Genomic DNA, 25147 nt, shown 5'->3' on the forward strand with positions numbered 1-25147 from the left:
CAGGTTGTTATCAGCCAAAATTGCCCGTATGGGGATGGAAAGTATCCTCTCCTCAATGTTTTTCCATCTAGCGTCATATGATGGGTTGCACCAGCATTTCACAGCTCTCAACTGTGCTGCAAAATAGTAATCTCTAATAGAAAGTAGGCTCCATCCCCCCTTTTCCTTGGCTAATTGCAAAGTTTTGAGACAAACTCTAGGCCTTTTACCTTGCCACATATATCTTGATAACATTTTGTTTCATTCATTGAATTAATTTTGGTTAATCTCTATTGGTAGGGTCTGAAAGAGATATAATAGTCTGGGCAATATATTCATTTTAATGGATTCAATCCTTGAACTGAGACTTAAAAAAGGAATTAGGTTCCATCTTGTTATATCTTCCTTAATTGTTTTTATATACCGCATAAGCGGATAATTGCATTCTGATAATTTTGCCAAATCTTTTGGCATAATGACACCCAAATATTTGAAAGACTCTGTTTGCCATTCCCAGGGATATCTAATTTCAATTTCTCTTGGTGGGCTATAGTTATATGAAAGTAATTGGGTTTTATCTATGTTGATCTTGTACCCTGATAATTGACCATATTGTTCAAAGGATTGCATCAATTTAGGTAAAGAGTATGTTGGTTGCCCTAGATAGATCAAAATATCATCTGCGTAACAGGCCAATTTATGCTCTGTCCCTTTAATAGTAATTCCTCTGATATCTTCATTTTGTCTGATGTTTAAGCTAATGGTTGCAGATATAATGTGAAGAGTAGCGGTGACCATGTACAACCCTGTCTCGTGCCCCTTTCTAGGGTAAAACTATTGGATAAATATCCATTGATTTTAATCCTAGCAGTAGGATTGCCATATAGTGCCTGTATAGTTTTAGTAATTGTGTCATGTAAACCAAATCTATGTAAAGCTCTGTAAAGGAAATTCCAATTAACTGAATTAAATACCTTCTCAGTGTCCACGCTGATCACTATTGCTTCAATTTTATTTTTTTGTATATGATCAATAATGTGAAGTGTCCTTCATATATTGTCTTGTGTTTGGCATTGTTGTATAAAACCTGTCTGTTCATTATGTATCAGTGTGGGTAGAAACTCTTCTAATTGTTTGGCCATGATGGAGGTAGATAATCTATAATCCACATTAAAAACAGATATTGGTCTAGAAGACCCACAATCCATTTTATCCTTGCCTTTTTTCGATGTAGTTGAGACTATCACCTCCTTCCAGCTGGGTGGCATTTGCACCTTTTTTAGAGCCCAGTTCAATGTGGGGAGTAAAACAGGAATTAACTCATTTTTAAATTCTTTACACCACTCTGCCGTATATCCATCTGATCCTGGTGACTTGCTTAATTTAAGCCTGCTAATTGCAGTGTTTAGTTCAGCTTCAGTTATGTCAGCAGTCATCGTTCCATTTTGTTCTTCACTTAAAATGGGTAACTCTAGAGAATTCAGGAAGGTGTCCATTTTGGGTTATGCTTCCCCCTCAACTTTGGAATATATGTTTCGTAAAACACTTCAAAAGCTTCTTGAATTTCACTTAGCTTCTTTTTTATCACTTTTGTTCTTGGATCCCTAATTCTATGAATTGTGTTTTCTGCTACCTTTTTTTTGTTTCCATGCCAGTATTTTCATAGATTTAGATCCACTTTCATAGTGTCTCTGTTTCAGAAACATTAAATTTTTCCTGATTTCTTGTGTAGACAAACTATTAATTTCATTCCTAATTTTTAAAATATCCTCTAATGTATCCTGTGCCAAACTCAATTTGTGTTTTTTTTTCTAGTTCCTTCAGCTTATTTTGTAATTCCTCTGTTTTATTCTTTATATTTTTCTTTTATGAAGATATGGTGAAACCTCTCCATTATCATTGAATTCTAAGTAAAGACCAATTTTTTAAAAATATGTTTCTTAAAATAGGGACCATTGAGTAGACTTGAATTTAGTTTCCAAATAGTATTCCTTGGTTGTTGGTCAAAATCAACAGATAAATATATAGGCGCATGGCCACTTACATCTATTGTCCCAATTCCACAGGTGTTTATTTCATCTTTATCTTTTCCAAATGTTATGAAATAGTCTAATCTTGTATATACAGAATGGGGGGACAGAGTAATGAGTGTAATCCCTTCTGTCGGGGAAAAGGTCCCTCCATATATCAATTCGACCAACGTCCTCAAAACATGTGTTAACTTTCTTATGTAAGGACTTTGTTTCATAGGTTTTTCTATTGGAAGAGTCTAACTTTGGTTGTAATTGTACAAACGTAAATTTAAATCTCCCCTGCATATCAAGAGACCTTCTGTTTCCGTTACCATAATATTAGTAATATCACTTCCTGGGGGTGCGTATATATTCAATAGAATAACTGAATTTCCACCTATATTCCCCCTTACCAGAATATATCTGCCGTCCTTATCTCCCATTTTGAATACTTTTTCAAAATTTAGCTTGCTTGAGATGACAATAGCAACTCCTCCCCTATGTCCTGGTTTATATGAGGAGAAAAACAAATTAGTGAAGCCCATTCTTTTTAGTTTTCCATGCTTATTATCACTTAACTGAGTTTCCTGTAAATATACTACATGGGCTTGTTCTTTCTTCATTTTTGACTGAATCTTACGGCGTTTGATTGGATTTAACAGCCCTTTGACATTAAAAGAAATGAATTTTACTTTGTCCTTTGCCATGTGTATTTATCTGTCAGTATATCATTGAAATTAGCAGAATAAAACTTAATCGATCTACTTCTTGAACAAATAAGAACCAAGAAACACGAATGAAAAGAATGGTAATGAAGGTGTGATTCCAAGGCTGAGGTCTCTAGTAGATGACCCTGGGTTGAGCTAGAGGAAACGTCTAGCCGTGGGGGCTAGCCTCTCCTACCTGTGAGCTGAGGGCCCCCACTGCAGTACCCATAAAAGTAAATGAAAAAATCTATGTCCATTACACAGAAAAGACTTCCCTGTGTATTCCTCCCATGTATATACTCTGATTTAGGTGGGGAAAAAGGAGCGAATGAATGAATAAAAAATAAAATAATTGAGTAATTATAAATTCCATATTGTAATATGTATTTCTGGAGATAAGTATAGCACCGTCTATTTTTCCTTCTGTTTAGCTTATCAACACTTTTGAAATTAGTCAGACCTTGTGGCTCTTTTGGAGAGGGTGAGGGCTGTCTTCTGAAAACTCACAGTCTCTTCCAGATATTCTTCCTTTGCCCTTCTCCCATCCCCTGCTTTCTCGATTCTCTCACTATTTCCCAAGCAGAGTGGGATAGCTGCTCAGCCAGGCTTTCCCTCGGTTTGATCATGCTGACAGGCAACTCTCTGTCCTTCATGTCTGCAGTCCCCTCTTTCACTGTCTGACACAGCTGCATCCTGTCTTCATAAAACACTCGCAGTTTAGCAGGGTACGGGGTCTGGAGGCGAATCTTTGTTTGCTTTAATACTCACATTGCTTCAGAATATTCCTTACATTTCTCCAGGACAACTGGGGGGTTATCTTGATCAAAATATATTAATTTCCTGTTCAAAAATACCTTCTTCTTTCCCCAGGCCTTGCTCAGAACCTCAGAAGAATTTAATGGACTCAATACTCTGCAAATTATACAGGGGAGTCGTTCTGGGGAGGTGGGATAGCTATCATTACTTTTACTATTAATTTCTTTGATAAATCTGATGATTTGTTCAACTCAGAAGGGATAAGGGACTCACAAGCAAATGGGAATAGCTCATTGTGGTCAGCATGGATGAGATGGGCCAAAAGGTCTTTTTCTGTGTTTGACAAGTCTGTGACTCTATATTTTAGAGTTTGGGAAATGAATTCGTTGACCAGTCATGATCCATTGGGAACAGGAGACAGAGTACTGCATTGTCCAGAGACAGGTATGACTAGAGGTGACAGCTGTAGCTGGCGTGCTGGATTACTATACTACTCTTGTTTGCCAAACTCTCACACAGTCTAATGTGACCCACTCGGAGGTGGTTCAGTGACGGTCTGAGTAATCCACGGTGACAGGATGGGATACTGAGAGGGAGAGGAAGAGTCAGTGATGGACCATATGAAGATGACACCATCTTAGAAAGAGTCATCTATGCCGATAACATTTCGCAGTTCTGTATGATTGTAGGAAGCAGTATCAATGCAATCATAACTAAGGGTTGAGCAAGGTAGTCTGGACAGGATTGAAGGAAGGACTCGTATCCTACCAAAGATCGGCCCCAGCTTGCCTTATGTGAAATAGCAGAGCCATACCTTTGTTCCACAGAATGTGAGATATATTTAACAGAGAGCAAACAATGTTTATGATTGTGAAGGATTTTGTCTGTTCACACCGATATTGACGAGTGTGAATCCTCTCCGTGCCATCAACTTGCAACAACATACTGGATTCCTACCAGTGCAACTGTGTTGCAGGGTATCAGGGATCTACTGCGACTGCCAGCCTCACTGCAGGGAAGGTTTGTGAAGGTAAGGGCTTCGTATCTTCATGAAAATGGAGTGTTTCTCTCAAGGCAGGTTTGCTGTCATTGATTCTCCAAGATTATCCCGAAGATATTCTTGGAAATAAAGAATAAACAGACAGTGTCTGCACTGTGTAAATCCCTCCGATAAATTGTGTGTGTTGGATTTCGATGGGATTTTTATTAATCAGTGCCTTTGAATATTTTGGACATGAATATTCACCAAGCAGATCCCTTGGAAACAGGAGACCAGCGAGGTAGTCTGGAGAGGATTGAATTCCAACACAACTGTTAACATCAGCTATAGCTGCCGTGCTCATTACTTTTCCAGTCCTGCATCCCATATTCCCACTTGGGCAAAGTCATACTCGCAGAACCCATTCAGTGGAGCAGCTGGGCAAAGCACTGGGATTGAAATGTGTCCAACCCCAGCCTAGGCTCAGAGCTACGTTACTGTTCAATAGAGCCACGGACACCCTGTACAACTCCCCATTGACCACTTCCTCCCTGCAACGCACAGCCTTAATATACGGCTCCAACAGAATGAAAAATAAATTCCAGTTGACTATCACTGACATATGTCATGAAATTTGTTGCTCTGCTGCAGCAGTACAGTGCAATACATAAAATATCCTATAGCTTGGAGTAATAAATATATATTAGAAAATTGAAAGCAAGTAGCAAATACAGAGAGTAAACATAGCGAGGTAATATTCATGGGTTCATTGTCTGTTTAGAAATCTGATGTTGGAGGGGAAGGTATTCCTAAAAAGTTGAATGTTTGTCTTCAGGCTCCTGTCCCTCGTGCATGATGGCAGTATTGAGAAGAGGGCATGTCCTGGGTGGTGGGGTTCCTTCATGATGGATGCCACCTGTTTGAAGCAGTGTGTTTTCAAGATGCCCTCAATGGTGGTGAGACTAACGCCCATAGAAACCAGCTGAGTTTACAACCCTCGGTATGTTTTTCTGGTGCTGTGCACTGGCCCCTCCATACGTCATGGTGATGCAGTCAGTCAGAATGCTCAACATTGTATATCTGTAGCAATCTAACTGTCAGCTCCATCCAGCTGCCTTTTCACCTCAATTCTTAAAGCCTTTTCCTGTTCTTTAACTCCACTCACCTGATTTTCTTTCGCAAACCATAAGGTCCCTTCGCAAGAATAGTCACTCAATCCTTTGTTCCAGCGGAAGTCTTCTCTGGATTAAATGACACAATGCTGAGTTACTCCATCCCAATCCACAGAGCCCAGGTATGAAAGGGAGCAATCCATGTTTACTGTTGAGAGAGATTTTCCCTGTTCACACAGATATCGATGAATGCAAGTCCTCACCTTGTCACAAACATGCAACTTGCATCAACACAGTGGGATCCTACCAGTGCAACTGCAGCACAGGGTTTCGGGAATTACCTGCGACCAGCAATCTCGTGGCAGGGAAAGTTTGTGAAGGTAAGGACTTTGTCTCAACATGAAAATGGTGAATAAATCCCAACTTATTGCAGATATCAGTCCTCAATTCTCCTGCAGAGGCCTATAACTAAAGAAGAATTTAATGGACTCAGTACTCTGCAAATTACACGGGGGAGTCATTGTGGGGAGGTGGGATAGCTATGATTACTTTTACTATTAATTTCTTTGATAAATCTGATGATTTGTTCAACTCAGAAGGGATAAGGGACTCAGAAGCAAATAGGAATAGCTCATTGTGATCAGCATGGATGAGATGGGCCAAAAGGTCTTTTTCTGTGTTTGACAAGTCTGTGACTCTATATTTTAGAGTTTGGGAAATGAATTCGTTGACCAGTCATGTTCCATTAGGAATAGAAGACAGAGTACTGCATTGTCCAGGGACAGGGGTGACTAGAAGTGGCAGCTGTAGCTGGGGTGTTGATTACTATTCTAGTCTTGGTTCCCAAACTCTTGCACAGTCTAATGTCACCCTCTCGGAGGTGGTTCAGTGACGGTCTGAGTAATCCCTGGGAACAGGGACATGATCCTGAGAGGGAGGGGAAGAGTCAGCGATGGACCATATGAAGATGAGTGTATCTTGAAAACAGTCATCTATACTGATAACATTTTGCAGTTCTGTATGATTGTAAGAAGCAGTATCAATGCAATCATAACTAAGGGTTGAGCAAGATAGTCTGGACAGGTTTGAAGCAAGGACTTGTATTCCACCAAAGATCGGCCCTAGCTTGCCTTATGTGAAACAGCAGAGCCATACCTTTGTCCCACAGAATGTCAGACATGTTTCACAGGGAGCAAACAATGTTTATGATTGTGACGGATTTTGACTGTTCACACAGATATCGATGAGTGTGAATCCTCTCCGTGTCACCAACTTGCAACTTGCAACAACACACTGGGTTCCTACCAGTGCAACTGTGTTGCAGGGTATCAGGGATCTACTGCGACTCTCAACCTCACTGTAGGGAAGGTTTGTGAAGGTAAGGGCTTCGTATCTTCATGAAAATGGAGAATATATCTCAAGGCAGGTTTGCTGTCATTGATTCTCCAAGATTATCCCGAAGATATTCTTGAAAGTAAAGAATAAACAGACAGTGTCCGCACTGTGTAAATCCCTCCGATAAATTGTATTTGTTGGATTTCGATGGGATTTTTATTAATCAGTGCCTTTGAATATTTTGGACATGAATTATTCATCAAGCAGATGCCTTGGAAACAGGAGACTAGCGAGGTAGCCTGGAGAGGATTGAATTCCAACACAACTGTTAACATCAGCTATAGCTGCCGTGCTCATTACTTTTCCAGTCCTGCATCCCATATTCCCACTTGGGCAAAGTCATACTCGCAGAACCCATTCAGTGGAGCAGCTGGGCAAAGCACTGGGATTGAAATGTGTCTAACCCCAGCCTAGGCTCAGAGCTACGTTACTGTTCAATAGAGCCACGGACACCCTGTACACCTCCCCATCGACCACTTCCTCCCGCAACACAAAGCCTTAATACACGGCTCCAACAGAATGAAAAATAAATTCCAGTTGACTATCACTGACATATGTCATGAAATTTGTTGCTCTGCTGCAGCAGTACAGTGCAATACATAAAATATCCTATAGGGTGGAGTAATAAATATATATTAGAAAATTAGAAGCAAGTAGCAAATAAGGAGAGTAAACATAGCGAGGTAATATTCATGGGTTCATTGCCTGTTCAGAAATCTGGTGGTGGAGGGGGAAGATATTCCTACAAAGTTGAATGTTTGTCTTCAGGCTCCTGTACCTCGTGCATGATGGCAGTATTGAGAAGAGGGCATGTCCTGGGTGGCGGGGTTCCTTCATGATGGATGCCACCTGTTTGAAGCAGTGTGTTTTCAAGATGCCCTAAATGGTGGTGAGGCTAACGCCCATAGAAACCGGCTGAGTTTACAACCCTCGGCATGTTTTTCTGGTGCTGTGCACTGGCCCCTCCAAACTTGATGGTGATGCAGTCAGTCAGAATGCTCTCCGTTGTATATCTGTATCAATTTAATGGTCAGCTCCATCCAGCTGCCTTTTCACCTCAATTCTGAAGGCCTTTTCCTGTTCCTTAACTCCATTCACCTGATTTTCTTTCTCAACCCATAAGGACCTTTCCCAAGAATAGCACCTCAATCCTTTGCTCCAGCAGAGGTCTTCTCCAGACACAAAGATTGGGGGTGTTGTGGATCATGTGGAGGGCTGTCAGAGGTTATAGCAGGACATTGGTAGGAAGCAAAACTGGGCTGAGAAATGGCAGATGGAGTTCAACCCAGATAAGTGTGAAGTGGTTCATTTTGGTAGGTCAAATAAGACGGCAGAATATTGTATTAATGGTAAGACTCTTGGCAGCATAGAGGATCAGAGGGATCTTGGGGTCCAAGTCCATCGGACGCTCAAAGCTGCTATGCAGGTTGACTCTGTGGTTAAGAAGGCATACGGTGTATTGGCCTTCACCAATTGTGGAATTGAATTTAGGAGCCGAGAGGTAATGTTGCAGCTATATAGGACTCTGGTCAGACCCCACTTGGAGTACTGTGCTCAGTTCTGGTCGCCTCACTACAGGAAAGATGTGGAAACCATAGAAAGGGTGCAGAGGATATTTACAAGGATGTTGCCTGGATTGGGGAGCATGCCTTATGAAAACAGGTTGAGTGAATCCTTGGAGCGACGAGGATGAGAGGTGACCTGATAGAAGTGTATAAGATGATGAGAGGCATTGATCGTGTGGGTAGTCAGAGGCTTTTTCCCAGGACTGAAATGGTTGCCACATGAGGGCACAGGTTTAAGGTGCTGGGGAGCAGGTACAGAGGAATCAGTTGTAGATGTCAGGGGTAAGAGTTTTTATGCAGCGAGTGGTGAGTGTGTGGAATGGGCTGCCAGCAATGGTGATGGAGGCAGATACGATAGGGTCTTTTAAGAGACTTTTGGATAGATACATGGAGCTGAGAAAAGTAGAGGGCTCTGGGTAACCCTAGTAATCTCTAAGGTAGGGACATGTTCGGCACAACTTTGTGGGCCAAAGAGCCTGTATTGTGTTGTGGGTTTTTAAAGCTTCTATGTTTTGCAGCAACAGTACAGTGCAAAACATAAAACATATGATAAACTATGGTAAGAAATATAGATTAAAAATTAAATAAGAAGGGAGAAAAGAGAGTGAAAATAGTGAGGTGGTATTCATGGGTTCATTGTCCGTTCAGAAATCTGATGTCACAGAGGAAGAAGCCGTAACCAAAACACTCAGCATTTCTCTTCAGGCTCTTGAATGTTAAAAAGGCCAGGTCTAGGGTGGTGGAGGTCCTTAATGATGGATGCCACCATTTTTTGGCGTCTCATTTTGAAGATGTCCTTGATAGTGGGAAGGCACCTACCCATAGTGGTGTAGGCTATATTTACAACTCTGCAAGTTTTTCTCGTGCTGTATGGTGACCCCTCAAAACCAGATGGAGATGCAAATGTTCTCCATGGCACATCTTTTGTCATGTCCCGGTCTGTGAATTCTGCTTTCCGGTTCATGGTCTGGTCCATCAATTCTTGTTCTGGGTTTTCCTGTTTTCTCCCTTGTTCTGTTGAGTGCCTCAATTGAGGTACCTGATTCTCATTTTGGGCTGGCTACATAAATAGCTCCTGGGTTTAGCTTCATTTGCTGGACTGTTCCCTTCCCTTCTCCTTCCTTCTGAAGCCCTGCCTGCAGCCTTCACCTGAAGCATCACCTGCAACCTTGTCTGCGTCCTCACCAGTAACACCGTCAAGTTCAACTGCTGGAGCAAGATGGGGGCTTTGCTGTGCCAAGATAGGGAACAGTCTGTCGTTGTTTGGAATTGTCTCTTTGTGTCCTTGCCTTCGCTAGGTAGGTCTGGATATTTGCCGTTACCTTGAGTTGGGAGCTGTCTCTGTGTTCTTGCCTTCGCTAGGTAGGTCCGGCTGTTTGCCGCTACCTTCTGTTGGGAACTGCCTCTGTGTCCTCACCTTTGCTAGGTAGGTCTGGCCGTTTGCCACTACCTTGTGTTTGGAACCGTCTCTTTTTGTCCTTGCCTCCGCTGGGTAGGTCCGGCTGTTTGCCACTACCCTTAGTGGAGAACTGTTTCTTCCTGTTCAGTGTCCTGTGTATAGAAAGAGCCCCGGCCCTTGGTCCTGTTCCCAAGGAGAGGGTCCTGGCTCAGTGTGCTGTGTTCAAGTCCCGACCCTACATCCTGCTCCCAAGGACGGATTCCGCCTCTGTGTTCCATGTTTCTGTGCTCAAGTCCAAGGCTCCAAGATTCCTGACTCCCAAGACCAAGTCATGGCTTTGTGTTCTTGTCCAGTCCATGAGTACCTTGCCCAGCCCTGTGCTGGAGATTCCTCATCCGGTGCTGGAGTTCCCAGGTCCTGTCCAGGAGTCCAACGTCCAGTCCTGTAGCCACGTCTTGTCCCAGCCTAAACCCGGATTCTGGATCCGAGTCAAGACCCAGGTTCCTAGTCCTAACCAAGACCCAGGTTCTTAGTCCTAACCAAGACCCAGGTTTCGGGTCCTTGTCCAGGCTGTAGGTCCGGAGTCCTGTGTACCTAGTCCAGGCTCCTTGTTCCTATTCCTTTTCCGGGTTCCGTGTTTCTTGTCCATGTCCTAGCCCAGGCCCTGCATCCTAGTCTTGTCCAGGGCTTGTGTCAATGTCAGTGTCCTTTCTTACCCACTCCCCTTGCTTTCTTGCCAAACTTAGTCCTGTTCCTAGAAGTTCAGAGTCTGTGTCTTGCATTTGGGTCTGCCTTCATGGCCAACTGTTTAACAGCTTTAGCATTCTAACGAGTCACATCACCAGAGAATGAATTCACTCAAACTATATGAGTTCATTCGTGGAGGGGAACTGGTTGGGCCTCTGTTCACTATCCAGAATGTTTGCTACTCACAGTGTGGCCTCTTCTTCACTGGAAAAGCCAAATGCAGAGGGTGGCCACCCTTCAGTGCAGCTGCTTTCATCAGCTGGGGTAGCCGTGAGCTCGCGGTTGCCTGTCAATAGAATTCTCCAAATGCTTTCTCTCTGATCCCTCTGTCCATGGAGACCATGTTCTAAAGAGGCACAAGGTAAGCTTGAGAACCAGCACCCCATCTCCCATTTGACATGTGGTAGTGTTTCGATACTGAATTCTACGAGTATGTGTTGTGCCAAAAGTTAGGGACTGTTCGCAGATCCAATAGAAAGAAGCCTTGTCCCATGCAATGCTGCACACAACACACTTTACTGCTAAGTTACAATAAGTGGTGCTTACCTTGGAAGCATACTGAACCCATTTGACTGCAGTGTCCAATCCCAATTGGTCCATAGCGTCAGTTGTAACCTAATCTGTGGTGAGCCCAAATCCAAGAAACCTCACCAGCGGTGTGTTCATTCTTTTATGCCGTGGTCAGTTCTCTCCACCCCTACTTCGATCCTTTGTCCAGGTTGACCCATCACGTGTCCGTTGCCTTGGGCACTACAGGCTCAGGTCTGCAGAGATAATACCCTGGTCAGCTCTCACCCAGGTGACCCTTCGCCCACACATCACACATTTCATCCCAACAATTGTTCCTTGTGCTCTCTGGCCGACATTTTAGGATTATTACGACATTATTAGGATTCTTACTACATTCGTCTTTGCTGTTTCTTTCAGAATTGGCTTGTTCTGTTGTAATTTATCTGTGTGCAGTTCCTCACACTTCCTGTTCTCTGACATAACTTGATCTGAGAAGCACTTTCTGCAGACTTGATTTGTATTTCACTCTGGAGGGTTTGCTCAAGAGCTGACTACTTGTATTGGTGCAGTTGTTCTGGTAAAAATGCTCTGAAGTGCTGAGGGTGGGAATTGCCAGACTGTGTAATGGGGAAAGAATTCCAAATTCTTTCCAGATCAGGGAGATGAACATTGCAGTTGATGGTGTTTTTCATCTGTTTGATGCCCTTTGCTGTGGTGAAAAACCTCACGGGTTTATAAGGTTCAATTACATCAGAAAAAGGCGCTCATTGCTTGAGTTCCAGATCCTTTCATGGGAAATTTGTGAGTTACCACATTGGTGCTTCTCATCACACAGGTTTGTCTAAGCAAGGTCACCATATTTCCAACCCCGAGATTCAGGTTTCAAGGTGCTTGATTATTCGTCAAGTGTACATAAGACTTTGGAAACAGGAAACCACGCAATACAACCTTTAGGACCACATCCAAAATGGTTGGCAGCTTTAGCTGCCGTGGTCATTACTACTCCAGTACGGCATCCCAAATTCAAGCCTTTACTCCCAGGACGGGCCTCGAGCGGACCAGACTTGGGACTGCAGACACCAGGTTTCTTCCTCCCCAGTGAACTCATGGAGATCTGCAGATCTGGCTCCAGCCAATGAGCCTTGACTTCTGGACTTCTGATTGGACTATCAGACCTCAATCATCAGCATCGATGCCAGGGCACACCGATCACCAAACACTGGGCCTTGAACATCCAACACCTAGCGCGAATCCAGGGGGTCATTCCAGGAGGATATTACAGATGACATTTTAAGATAACTTGTTCATTTTAGTGAGAGATGTCCCTATGACAAATCATTTCCTAAATTGCAGCTGCTGTGGAGGAATTTGAATTCCGATTGGACCCGGGCTGCTGGGCCCATGGAGTAGCCTCTGTAGTAGATGCAGCACTGTGACTCCTGATGCTAAATCCAGGGGAATCCATGCAGGAAATGGTTAATAATGTGTGATGTAGAGTATGGGGAACAACTATCTGAGTGAAGCTCCTGTGGGACTCCATACACCATTCACTTTCCAGTCAAGATCTGTCGTTGTAATTTTCATCATCTTCACTCAGAGGGTGGAGTGAGAGTGGAACGAGTTGCCAGTGGAAGTATTGGAAGCGGGTTCAATTTCAACATTTAACAGTAATTTGAGTAAATACATAGATGGGAGGGGTATGGAGGGCTATGTTCTGGGTGCAGGTCAATGGGGTTAGGCTGAATAACAGTTCAGCACAGATTCGATGGGCAGCAAGGCCTGTTTCTGTCCTGTAGTCCTCTATGACACTATGACTATATCTGTGTTGGTAATATGTGTACCTCTGTTCCTCTCTACAACAGATGTGGATGAATGCCAGGATAAAAGTGCGTGCGGAGTGAACACGACCTGTCGCAACTCCTATGGGTCTTTTTACTGCGTCTGCAAAGTGGGATATCACCAGAAACAGGGAGACACTCAGCTGGCCTGTACAGGTGAAAATAGAGTGATTACTGAGAGCTGAGAATCAAAACAGATGATAACGGAAACACTACACAAGTCAAGGAGAACCCATGCAAAGAAGAAGATTTTGTGTTTCAAAGTGTTAATGAAGAGTTTTAAACTTTGAAACATCAACTCCATTTATCCCTATGCAGTCTCTGACAAACCTGCTGAGTTGTATGTGTGTTGCTCTGGATTTCCAGCATCTACATAACATCTTGTGTCTCTACAAGTTTCTGAGTATCATTGACTGTCAAGGAGAAACTTTGGGGTGTGTAGAGGATTGTGAGGAGTGAGGATGGGGCTGGGTCAGCGTGGAGTGTGTAGGGACAGTGGAGGGTGAGGCTGGGTCAGATTCGAGTGTGTTGGAGACAGTGAGGAGTGGGGAGTGAATGTTTGGTGTGTTGGGGACAGTGGAGAGTGAGGCTGGGTCGGTGTGGGGTGTGTTGGGGACAGTGGAGAGTGAGGGTGGGTCAGTGTGGGGTTTGTTGGGGACAGTGGAGGGTGAGGCTGGGTCAGTGTTGGGTGTTGGGGACAGTGAAGAGTGAGGCTGGGTCAGTGTGGGGTGTGTTGGGGACAGTGGAGTTTGTGTCTCAGTCAGTGTTTGGTGTGTTGGGGACAGTGGAGAGTGGGGACAGTGGAGGCTGAGGCTGGGTCAGTGATGGGTGTGTTGGGGACAGTGGAGAGTGAGGCTGGGTCAGTGTTGGGCGTTGGGGACAGTGGGGAGTGAGGCTGGGTCAGTGTGGGGTGTGTTGGGGACAGTGGAGAGTGAGGCTGGGTCAGTGTGGGGTGTGTTGGGGACAGTGGAGAGTGAGGCTGGGTCAGTGTGGGGTGCGTTGGGGACAGTGGAGACTGAGGCTGGGTCAGTGTGGGGTGTGTTGGGGACAGTGGAGGGTGAGGCTGGGTCAGTGTGGGGTGCGTTGCGGACAGTGGAGACTGAGGCTGGGTCAGTGTGGGGTGTGTTGGGGACAGTGGAGAGTGAGGCTGGATCAGTGTGGGGTGTGTTGGGGACAGTGGAGAGTGAGGCTGGATCAGTGTGGGGTGTGTTGGGGACAGTGGAGAGTGAGGCTGGGTCAGTGTGGGGTGTGTTGGGGACTGTGGAGAGTGAGGCTGGGTCGGTGTGGGGTGTGTTGGGGACAGTGGAGAGTGAGGCTGGGTCAGTGTGGGGTGTGTTGGGGACAGTGGAGAGTGAGGCTGGGTCAGTGTTGGGTGTTGGGGACAGTGGGGAGTGAGGCTGGGTCGGTGTGGGGTGTGTTGGGGACTGTGGAGAGTGAGGCTGGGTCAGTGTGGGGTGTGTTGGGGACAGTGGAGAGTGAGGCTGGGTCAGTGTTGGGTGTTGGGGACAGTGGGGAGTGAGGCTGGGTCAGTGTGGGGTATGTTGGGGACAGTGGAGTTCGTGTCTGGGTCAGTGTTTGGTGTTTTGGGGACAGTGGAGAGTGAGGCTGAGTCAGTGTGGGGTGTGATGGGGACAGTGAGGAGTGAGTCTGGGTCAGTGTGGTGTGTGTAGGGACGGTGGAAATTGAGTCTGGGACTGGGTCAGTGTGGGATGTGTAGGGGACAGTTGAGAGTGAGTCTGAGTCAGTGTTGGGTGTGTTGGGGACAGTGGAGAGTGAGGCTGGGTCAGTGTTGGGTGTTGGGGACAGTGGAGAGTGAGTCTGGGTCAGTGTGGGTTGTGATGGGGACAGTGGAGAGTGAGGCTGGGTCAGTGTGGGGTGTGTTGGGGACAGTGGAGACTGAGGCTGGGTCAGTGTTGGGTGTGTTGGGGACAGTGGAGTTTGTGTCTGGGTCAGTGTGGGTTGTGTTGGGGACAGTGGAGACTGAGGCTGGGTCAGTGTGGGGTGTGTTGGGGACAGTGGAGAGTGAGGCTGGGTCAGTGTGGTGTGTGTTGGGGACAGTGGAGAGTGAGGCTGGGTCAGTGTGGGTTGTGTTGGGGACAGTGGAGAGTGAGGCTGGGTCAGTGTGGGGTGCGTTGGGGACAGTGGAGACTGAGGCTGGGTCAGTGTGGGGTGTGTTGGGGACAGTGGAGAGTGAGGCTGGATCAGTGTGGGGTGTGTTGGGGACAGTGGAGAGTGAGGCTGGATCAGTGTGGGGTATGTTGGGGACAGTGGAGAGTGAGGCTGGATCAGTGTGGGGTGTGTTGGGGACAGTGGAGAGTGAGGCTGGGTCAGTGTGGGGTGTGTTGGGGACTGTGGAGAGTGAGGCTGGGTCAGTGGGGAGTGAGGCTGGGTCAGTGTGGGGTGTGTTGGGGACAGTGGAGTTCGTGTCTGGGTCAGTGTTTGGTGTTTTGGGGACAGTGGAGAGTGAGGCTGAGTCAGTGTACGGTGTGATGGGGACAGTGAGGAGTGATTCTGGGTCAGTGTGGTGTGTGTAGGGGACAGTTGAGAGTGAGTCTGAGTCAGTGTTGGGTGTGTTGGGGACTGTGGAGAGTGAGGCTGGGTCGGTGTGGGGTGTGTTGGGGACAGTGGAGAGTGAGGCTGGGTCGGTGTTGGGTGTGTTGGGGACAGTGGAGAGTGAGGCTGGGTCAGTGGGGAGTGAGGCTGGGTCAGTGTGGGGTGTGTTGGGGACAGTGGAGTTCGTGTCTGGGTCAGTGTTTGGTGTTTTGGGGACAGTGGAGAGTGAGGCTGAGTCAGTGTACGGTGTGATGGGGACAGTGAGGAGTGATTCTGGGTCAGTGTGGTGTGTGTAGGGGACAGTTGAGAGTGAGTCTGAGTCAGTGTTGGGTGTGTTGGGGACAGTGGAGAGTGAATCTGGGTCAGTGTGGGTTGTGATGGGGACAGTGGAGAGTGAGGCTGGGTCAGTGTGGGGTGTGTTGGGGACAGTGGAGACTGAGGCTGGGTCAGTGTTGGGGACAGTGGAGTTTGTGTCTGGGTCAGTGTGGGTTGTGTTGGGGACAGTGGAGAGTGAGGCTGGGTCAGTGTTGGGTGTTGGGGACAGTGGGGAGTGAGGCTGGGTCAGTGTTGGGTGTTGGGGACAGTGGAGAGTGAGGCTGGGTCAGTGTGGGGTGTGTTGGGGACTGTGGAGAGTGAGGCTGGGTCGGTGTGGGGTGTGTTGGGGACAGTGGAGAGTAAGGCTGGGTCAGTGTTGGGTGTTGGGGACAGTGGGGAGTGAGGCTGGGTCAGTGTGGGGTGTGTTGGGGACTGTGGAGAGTGAGGCTGGGTCGGTGTGGGGTGTGTTGGGGACAGTGGAGAGTAAGGCTGGGTCAGTGTTGGGTGTTGGGGACAGTGGGGAGTGAGGCTGGGTCAGTGTGGGGTGTGTTGGGGACAGTGGAGAGTGAGTCTGGGTCAGTGTTTGGTGTGATGGGGACAGTGAGGAGTGAGTCTTGGTCAGTGTGGTGTGTGTAGGGACGGTGGAGAGTGAGTCTGGGACTGGGTCAGTGTGGGGTGTGTAGGGGACAGTTGAGAGTGAGTCTGAGTCAGTGTTGGGTGTGTTGGGGACAGTGGAGAGTGAATCTGGGTCAGTGTGGGTTGTGATGGGGACAGTGGAGAGTGAGGCTGGGTCAGTGTGGGGTGTGTTGGGGACAGTGGAGACTGAGGCTGGGTCAGTGTTGGGGACAGTGGAGACTGAGGCTGGGTCAGTGTTGGGTGTGTTGGGGACAGTGGAGTTTGTGTCTGGGTCAGTGTGGGTTGTGTTGGGGACAGTGGAGAGTGAGGCTGGGTCAGTGTTGGGTGTTGGGGACAGTGGGGAGTGAGGCTGGGTCAGTGTTGGGTGTTGGGGACAGTGGAGAGTGAGGCTGGGTCAGTGTGGGGTGTGTTGGGGACTGTGGAGAGTGAGGCTGGGTCGGTGTGGGGTGTGTTGGGGACAGTGGAGAGTAAGGCTGGGTCAGTGTTGGGTGTTGGGGACAGTGGGGAGTGAGGCTGGGTCAGTGTGGGGTGTGTTGGGGACAGTGGAGAGTGAGTTTGGGTCAGTGTTTGGTGTGATGGGGACAGTGAGGAGTGAGTCTTGGTCAGTGTGGTGTGTGTAGGGACGGTGGAGAGTGAGTCTGGGACTGGGTCAGTGTGGGGTGTGTAGGGGACAGTTGAGAGTGAGTCTGAGTCAGTGTTGGGTGTGTTGGGGACAGTGGAGAGTGAGGCTGGGTCAGTGTGGGGTGTGTTGGGGACAGTGGAGTTTGTGTCTCGGTCAGTGTTTGGTGTGTTGGGGACAGTGGAGAGTGAGGCTGGGTCAGTGTTGGGGACAGTGGAGGCTGAGGCTGGGTCAGTGTTGGGTGTGTTGGGGACAGTGGAGAGTGAGGCTGGGTCAGTGTTGGGTGTTGAAGACAGTGGGGAGTGAGGCTGGGTCAGTGTGGGGTGTTGAAGACAGTGGGGAGTGAGGCTGGGTCAGTGTTGGGTGTTGAAGACAGTGGGGAGTGAGGCTGGGTCAATGTGGGGTGTTGAAGACAGTGGGGAGTGAGGCTGGGTCAGTGTGGGGTGTGTTGGAGACAGTGGAGAGTGAGGCTGGGTCAGTGTTGGGTGTTGAAGACAGTGGGGAGTGAGGCTTGGTCAGTGTGGAGTGTGATGGGGACAGTGGGGAGTGAGGCTGGGTCAGTGTGGGGTGTTGGGGACAGTGGGGAGTGAGGCTGGGTCAGTGTGGGGTGTATTGGGGACAGTGGGGAGTGAGGCTGGGTCAGTGTGGGGTGTATTGGGGCTCGGTGGGGAGTGAGGCTGGGTCAGTGTGGTGTGTGTTGGGGACAGTGGGGAGTGAGTCTGGGTCACTGTGGGGGTTTGTTGGGGACAGTGGGGAGTGAGGTTTGGTCAGTGTGCGGTGTATTGAGGCTAGTGGGGAGTGAGGCTGGGTCAGTGTGGGGTGTATTGGGGCTAGTGGGGAGTGAGGCTGGGTCAGTGTTGGCTGTGTCGGGGACAGTGGAGGTTGAGGCTGGGACACTGTAGAGTGTATAGAGGACAGTGGGGGTGGAGACTGGGTCAGTGCAATGTGTGTAGGGACGGTGGGGAGTGAGTCTGGAGCTGGCCCAGTGTATGGTGTATAGTGAACAGCGGGGAGTGAGGCTGGGGCTGTGTTACTTTGGGGTGTGTAGGGGAGCGAGTCTGGAATACTGAATCTTTTTAGAGATCAAAGGATCTGCCATAAAACCAATCCCCGCCACTCCACTCAGAGAGATCCCTGGAAGAAGTTAGAGTACCTGCTATCTCCTGTTTCCAAGGTAACCTTGGCCACGGGTGACGCCGGGGAACAAACGGGTCCCCTCAGAGCTGTTCCATCTTCCTAAATTTTTTCTATCTTCTTTCGGGTGTTCCTGTTCGTGGGCGCTGTCGATGGGAATATGCAGGCTGAGTCCAAGCGGGCGGTGTTGATCCAGAATTATTTTTCCGATTCCCTTTCTGGGGCTTGCCGTTCCTGTTACCCCTTTTACCTGTCTGTTAATTGTTCTCTACAAAGGATATAAACACTTCAGACAAACAGAGACTCAAAGACATACAATTGTATCCTCCATATAATTTTCTTTCCTTTTTCCATTGGCCAATGGATCCAGATTCTCAAGGTCTCAGTTGCCTTCGTTTTAATACCGTTCTTTAATTGCCTTCGTTTTAATACCGTGCTTTTATCAGAGCTCTCAGGCCCCTTCTTCCAAAGCCTGTCTTGTTCTGAGTCTGAAGTCAGAGATGGTCACCGGCTGGTATGGGGCAACTCCACTCCCTCCCCCGGTCTGACTTCTATCTTTCAAGCAAGTCTCATGGGTGGGTACGCCGGTCCAATATTGATGATAAGAAAGCTTCTCCGATGGGTTCATTGGGATCCCGTGTCGTAGGGATCCCATCCTCATCGCCAGATTCTAGAAACATAGAAAACCTACAGCACAATATAGGTCCTTCGGCCCACGGAGTTGTGCCGAACATGTCCCTACCTTAGAAATTACTAGGCTTACCTATAGCCCTCTATTTTACTAAGCTCCATGTGCCTATCTAAAAGTCTCTGAAAAGACCCTATGGTATCCACCTCCACCACCATTGCCGGCAGCCCATTCCACGCACTCACCACTCTTTGAGTAAAAAAATCTAACCCTGACTTCTCCTCTGTACCTACTCCCCAGCACTGTAAACCTGTGTCCTCTTGTGGCAACCATTTCAGCCCTGGGATAAAGCCTCTGGATATCCACACGATCAATGCCTCTCATCATCTTATACACCTCTATCAGGTCACCTCTCATCCTCCGTCACTCTAAGGAGAAGAGGCTGAGTTCACTCAACCTATTCTCATAAAGCATGCTCCCCAATCCAGGCAACATCCTTGTAAATCTCCTCTTTTGCAGCCTTTCTATGGCTTCCTCATCCTTCTTGTGGTGAGGCAACCAGAACTGAGCACAGTACTCCAAGTGGAGTCTGACCAGGGTCCTATATAGCTGCAACATTACATTTCGGCTCCTAAATTCAATTCCACAATTGATGAAGGCCAATACACCGTACGTCTTCTTAACCACATTCTGTTAGAGAATTTAGTACTGATCAAACACAAAGTAGGCTTGAAGCTTGTTACCGCCTTAACTCGTGAATTTATGGGGAACCTTTCCACATGTCTCCATCAACATGAGGTTACAATTCAAATTTATACAGTAAATCTAATCACGAGGTCAGCCCATCTCCAAACACTGTTTCCGCAATTTATACAACATTAGTACCTATCCAATAGGTTACTCGTAAACACAAAATACTCTGCAGATGCTGGGGTCAAAGCAACACTCACAACACGCTGGAGGAACTCAGCAGGTCGGGCAGCATCTGTGGAAACGATCAATCAACGTTCTGGCCCGAAATGTTGACTGATTGTTTCCACGGATGCTGCCCAACCTGCTGAGTTCCTCCAGCGCGTTGTGAGTGTTCCAATAGGTTACTCATTGCTCAAAGTACCAAACAAGCAACTAATCACGTTGTCTCTCAGACGATTTGCACCCATACAATTGGTTCCTCATTAATGACATGATCTATTGTTTGTTAAGACAAAGAAGGTAGTCCCATTCTGTTTTTTTTCATACTCTCCCCACAATTCTGCTAACTCCCCGTCCTCAAGCCTATTCCTCCACAAGAGGGTCATGTAGACCTCCATTCCCCACCCACCCTAAACTCCACAACTCCGCCCGATTCCCGGCACCTTTGGTGTCCAAAGAACTACAATGAACCTTGAATTTACATAGTAGTATGAGAAACCATAGCTCACTGAATTCCAAAGGTCTGTAGCCTCTGATGAGGAATTCCTCATGACCCCAGAGCCCCAATTCTGAGACTGATCTCAGACACGGGCAGCTCACCCCAGATGCTCAGACCACTGGCTCCAGTCCTTAGGTCAGTCGCAGGAGGAACAGGTTAGGCTGGTCTCTGTGAGTGGTGGGAAGGTGATGAGTGAGCAGAGAATGGGATTGTAGAGATGGGGGAGTGTAGACAAGATTATTTAACGTATAAAGAAGATAATTAAATTCAGCACCTTGTCACTCGGTGCTGAATGGTCTCACCCCAGCCCATTGAAGCAACTTTACATCAAACATGGGTCCTGATGTCACACACAGAAAATGTTGGAGGAACTCGTCGGTCAGGTAGCATCCAAAAAGAGAAATAAACAGTCGTCATTTTGGGCTGAGACCCTTCATCAGGACTGGAGAGGAAGTGTGAAGAAGCCAGAATAAGAAGATGGGAAAGGGAAGGGGACAAGCTGACAGGTGATTGGTAAAGTCAGGTGAGGGAGAATGTAGGTGGGACGGGGAGGGGTATGAAGTAAGAAGCTGGGAGGTGAGAGGTGGAGAGAGTAAAACGGACCGAAGAAGAGGAAAGCTTATAGGAGAGGAGAGTGAACTGAGGGAGAAAGGGGAGGAGGAGGGACACCAGAGGGAGATGATAGGTTGCTGAGGAGAAGAGAAGGGATAACAGGAGAGCCAGAGTGGGGAACAGAAAAAAAGAGAAGGGGGAGGGTGAGAAATTACTGCAAGTTTGAGAATTCAGTGTTTATGCTGTCTGGTTGGAGGCTAACCAGACAGAATATGAGGTGTTGCTCCTCCAACCTGTGAGGGCTGATCACTTACACATTTAACTGGTTTCATGGCTGTGCAGATGTTTACAAATTGTCCCTCCCAAACCAATGATGAGGCCTATATCAACATTTCCACATTAGTGTGGCTTGTGCCAACATTACAAGTACAATGCCAGCCAGGGTATCAGTTCCTTTGGGTGCCAGTGGGCATAGGCTTGGGCGAGGCATTCAGTTTTTCTTGGGATCAGGAAGATGTGGCGTCAAGTCACAGTATGATGTGTCTGAGTCTGATGCTGCTCATTGTGGGAGTACATCAGCTTGGAGTTACAGAGGTCAGCGCTTCCCTGCCTGATCGGTGAACACCAGGAAGGCAGTGGTAGAGTTGCCACGTGGATGTACAGATCTCTAAAATGCCATTTTCACTCCAGTGGATCCACTTTCCTGTCCTGTCTCTGAGAAGCAGAACTCTACACTGTCGCAGTGCAACTTGAATTATTCAGCAAACGCCCAGCAGGTATGAGAAGTTCTTCTGATGTTCACTCACTCTGTTTCTCCAAGGAGCAAACTTAACTTCCATTATCCCCAGATGTGGATCTATTGGAATGTTTTCCTGCAGACGCAGTCCTCACCAGAGTCAGCAGTGTTTCTTGGGCTGTCAGTGATCATGTGGGTACCAAATAGAATTAGTTTTAATTTGGCATAATGTTCAGCACAGATATTGTGGGCTGAATGGCCTGCTCCTGTGCTGTACTGTGCTATGATCTGTGTATTATGGAAAACAGAGCTAGAGAGGAGCAGATGTGAAGGGAGGGAGTGTGGATTGGGTAGAGAGGGCATAGGAAGGTCCAGAACAAGAAGGCAGAGTTTGAAAGTTTGGGCCATGCCTTTCAGAAGTGAAATTTGAAAAGACTTGTACACAAAATGGTGGTGGAAACTAGTAATTAAACACCAAAATAAACTAATCCATTCTGCCTACACAACGTCCATATCCATGATTCCCTGAATGTTCCTGTCCTTATCTAAGAGTTCTTAAATGTCTCTATCATGATGTAAAGAGAATATAAAGGAATGAGTTTAACATTAGCATCAATGGGCGTTTGAGGGTCAGCATAGACTTAATGGGCTGAAGGGCTTGTTTCCCTGCTGTCTGAATTCATGACTGAATTTCAACTCGATCAGCTGATCATTGGTCCATGGCTCTGGATAGTTTGGCCAAGAACTGTACCACAGTTCTGCCAGACCCTATAAGGCATGTTGGAATGCTCTGAGACTGCGAAGGGCATTAGATAAAGGGTCAGTCTTATTTTAGGTCGTTCCTTCCCGCTTTTCCATGTTCAGAGGTGTCCTTTCATTGACCCTGTGACCTCCAGTAAGAGTTGCCCTTCTACACTATGTCGGAGTCACCTGTGAAAGGTTTCAGTTTCAGACTTTATTTTAGAGGCTTCATCCTCAGACATTTTTTTTTTCAGATTGCTTGTTACTCTTGATTATTGCTGTTTGTTTGGTTGTCCTAGTACTTTTAACTGTTGTCTTGTTCCTCTGCCCAGTTAAACTCTGCAGAAGACGTGCTGAAGTTAGCTGATTGCTACCATGATAAAATCTGTCAGAATTTCAGTGGGACAAAGGATACCAAGGTAAGGAATTAGAAGCCCAACAATTTTATCCTGTGGCAAAAATGGTGTGTTCCTGAGGTGGAGAGAGTAAAGAGGATATTTACAAGGATATAGTCAGGAGGATTTTGACTGAGGAATGACTGATAAAGTTGGCTTTCTTGGAGCAGAGAGCACTGAGGATATATAAAGTTCTGTTCACCTCTCCAGAAACACCAGTAACAATGGACAAGAAGTATTTGGAAGAAAGTTAGGAAGGAAGTTGAACAGACACTTTCCTCAGCCAGAGGATCTTGAATACATTGTCAGAAAGGGAGGCAAAGATACAGTATCTAAAAAGTACACTACTTGGGGGGGGGGGGATTTTTTCTGCCAGAACTGGCAAGGTGATTTGTTGTTTTCACATTACAATCTATAAGACGAGGTTGGGCAAACTTGGATCTTTTCTCTGGAGCATAGATAGAGTAAGCAGTCAGAATCTTCCTCCCAGGGTAGAAATGCCAAATACTGTAGGACATGCATTTAAGGTGAGAGTGGGGAAGTTTAAAACAGATGTGTGGGACAGGTGTTGGATGTCATGAACAGGCTGCCGGACATAATGGTGGGAATAGTGGTGTTGAAGACTCTATTCAATAAACGTATGAAGTTTCAGGGAATGGAGGGATATACTGTAGATAATGTGGATACAGAAGAGAAATGGTTTAATTTTGGCATCATGTTCAGCACAGATATTGTGGGCTGAATGGCCTGTTCCAGTGCTATGATCTGTGTATTAAGGGAAACAGAGCTAGAGAGGAGCAGTTAAAGTCATGCCTTTCAGGAGTGAAATTTCAAAAGATTTGCACACCCAGCTAGTGGTGGAAAATCAGAACACTCCTCAGTGACCCATCAATTTTGGGTCAAAGTTGGATTCCAGACCCGAGATGGATGGATTTTGTTAACTGAAGGTAGTAACGGGGTGGGAGAATTATCACCAGATGGAACTAGGTTACATGGGTTTTAAGGAATGGCGGAATGTTCTTACAACACCTTTCTCATCGATTCAAAGGAAATTCACAACACACCATTGCTCTTGCCCCCACAATGTCTGCACTAGGATGGTTACCAGAGGATGAGGGACAAAAAAGAGGTGGAGAAAGGGAAAGGGTTGGGAAAGTGGGAGCAGTGGAACAGAAGGCAATGGAGAAAGAGAGGTAGTCAAAGTTGGAAGTGAAGCGAGAGAAAAAGGGTGTTGGAGTAGAAGGGAGAGAAAAGAGGAATGTTGGTGGAGAACTATTCAACAATTAATACAGTAGAAATAAAAAACAGAAAGGCATACAAATCCTTTATTGGAGAATAGAACTTGTTAAAGGAAAACTAATAGAACTGCTAATCAAATTAAATTTATTATCAAGGTACATATACGTCACCATATACAACACTGAGGTTCATTTCCTTGTAGACATTCACTGGAAAATGAAGACATACAATACAATTTATTAAGAACTATAAATAACAAAGGGTGACAAATGACAAACGTGCAAAAGAAAATAAATCCTGGAAATAATGAAAAATGTAAATAACTAATACTGAGTCGTAGAGTCCTTGAAAAAGGGTTTGTTGGTTGTGGAATCAGTTCAGTGTTGAGAATCACAGAATAAAGTTTATCATCACTGACATGTCATGAAATCTGTTGTTTTGAGTAGTTGTACAGTCTAAGACAAATTATTATAATTTGACGGTCTTCATTTTTGATGGGCTCTATTGGGTTTCTTTGTTTTGTGGCTGCCTGTAAGGAAATTAATCTTAAGGTTGCATGTAGTATATATACTTTGATATTAAATGTACTTTGAACTTCAAAATTATTATAAATAAACCATGCAAAAGTGGAATAGTGAGGTTCACAGACCATTCAGAAATCTGATGGTAGTGAAAGACGCTGTTCCTGAAATGTTGAGCGTGCATCTTTCGGCTTCTCTACCTCCTTGATGGTAGTTATGAGAAGAGAGCATGTCCTGGTGGCGATGGTCCTGAATGATGGATGCTGCATTCCTGAGGCACTACCTTTTGAAGATATCCTCAGTGGTGGGGAGGGTTGTACCATGATAGGTCTGGCGGAGTGTACAACCCTTTTCAGTCTCTTTCAAACCTGTTTTTAGAACCTCCATTCCAGGCAGTACTGCAACCAGGCAGAATTCATTGCAGAAATCTGCTGGAAGGTTTGGTGACATACCAAATCTCTCAAACTCCTAATGAAGTCTAACCACCAACGTGCCTTCATGATCACATTAACCTTTTGGGCCTAGAACAGAATCTCGAACGTTGACACTCAGGAACATGAAGCTTCTCCCTTTTTCCACTGCTAGTCCCTACTAAAGTAGAACATGCTGGAAATCTCAGCCTGTTTGGCAGTATCGACGGAAAGAGAAACAAGTCAACATTTTGTGTT

The 25147-nt window shown here is 46.4% G+C and overlaps 1 protein-coding gene across 1 annotated transcript in view; it reads left to right on the forward strand.

The window, feature by feature from the left end:
* LOC134339291 (adhesion G protein-coupled receptor E1-like) overlaps positions 1 to 25147 on the forward strand; it is an 85175-nt gene that overhangs the window by 20146 nt on the left and 39882 nt on the right. Inside the window, exons 4-8 of the mRNA XM_063035668.1 lie at positions 5783 to 5925; positions 6783 to 6923; positions 13024 to 13155; positions 21538 to 21623; positions 22657 to 22743. Of these exons, the coding sequence (XP_062891738.1) occupies positions 5783 to 5925; positions 6783 to 6923; positions 13024 to 13155; positions 21538 to 21623; positions 22657 to 22743 (589 nt within the window). The remainder of the gene's footprint in view (positions 1 to 5782; positions 5926 to 6782; positions 6924 to 13023; positions 13156 to 21537; positions 21624 to 22656; positions 22744 to 25147) is intronic.

The sequence above is a fragment of the Mobula hypostoma genome, chromosome 29, assembly GCF_963921235.1.
Source record: "Mobula hypostoma chromosome 29, sMobHyp1.1, whole genome shotgun sequence".
NCBI classification, from domain to species: Eukaryota; Metazoa; Chordata; class Chondrichthyes; order Myliobatiformes; family Myliobatidae; genus Mobula; species Mobula hypostoma.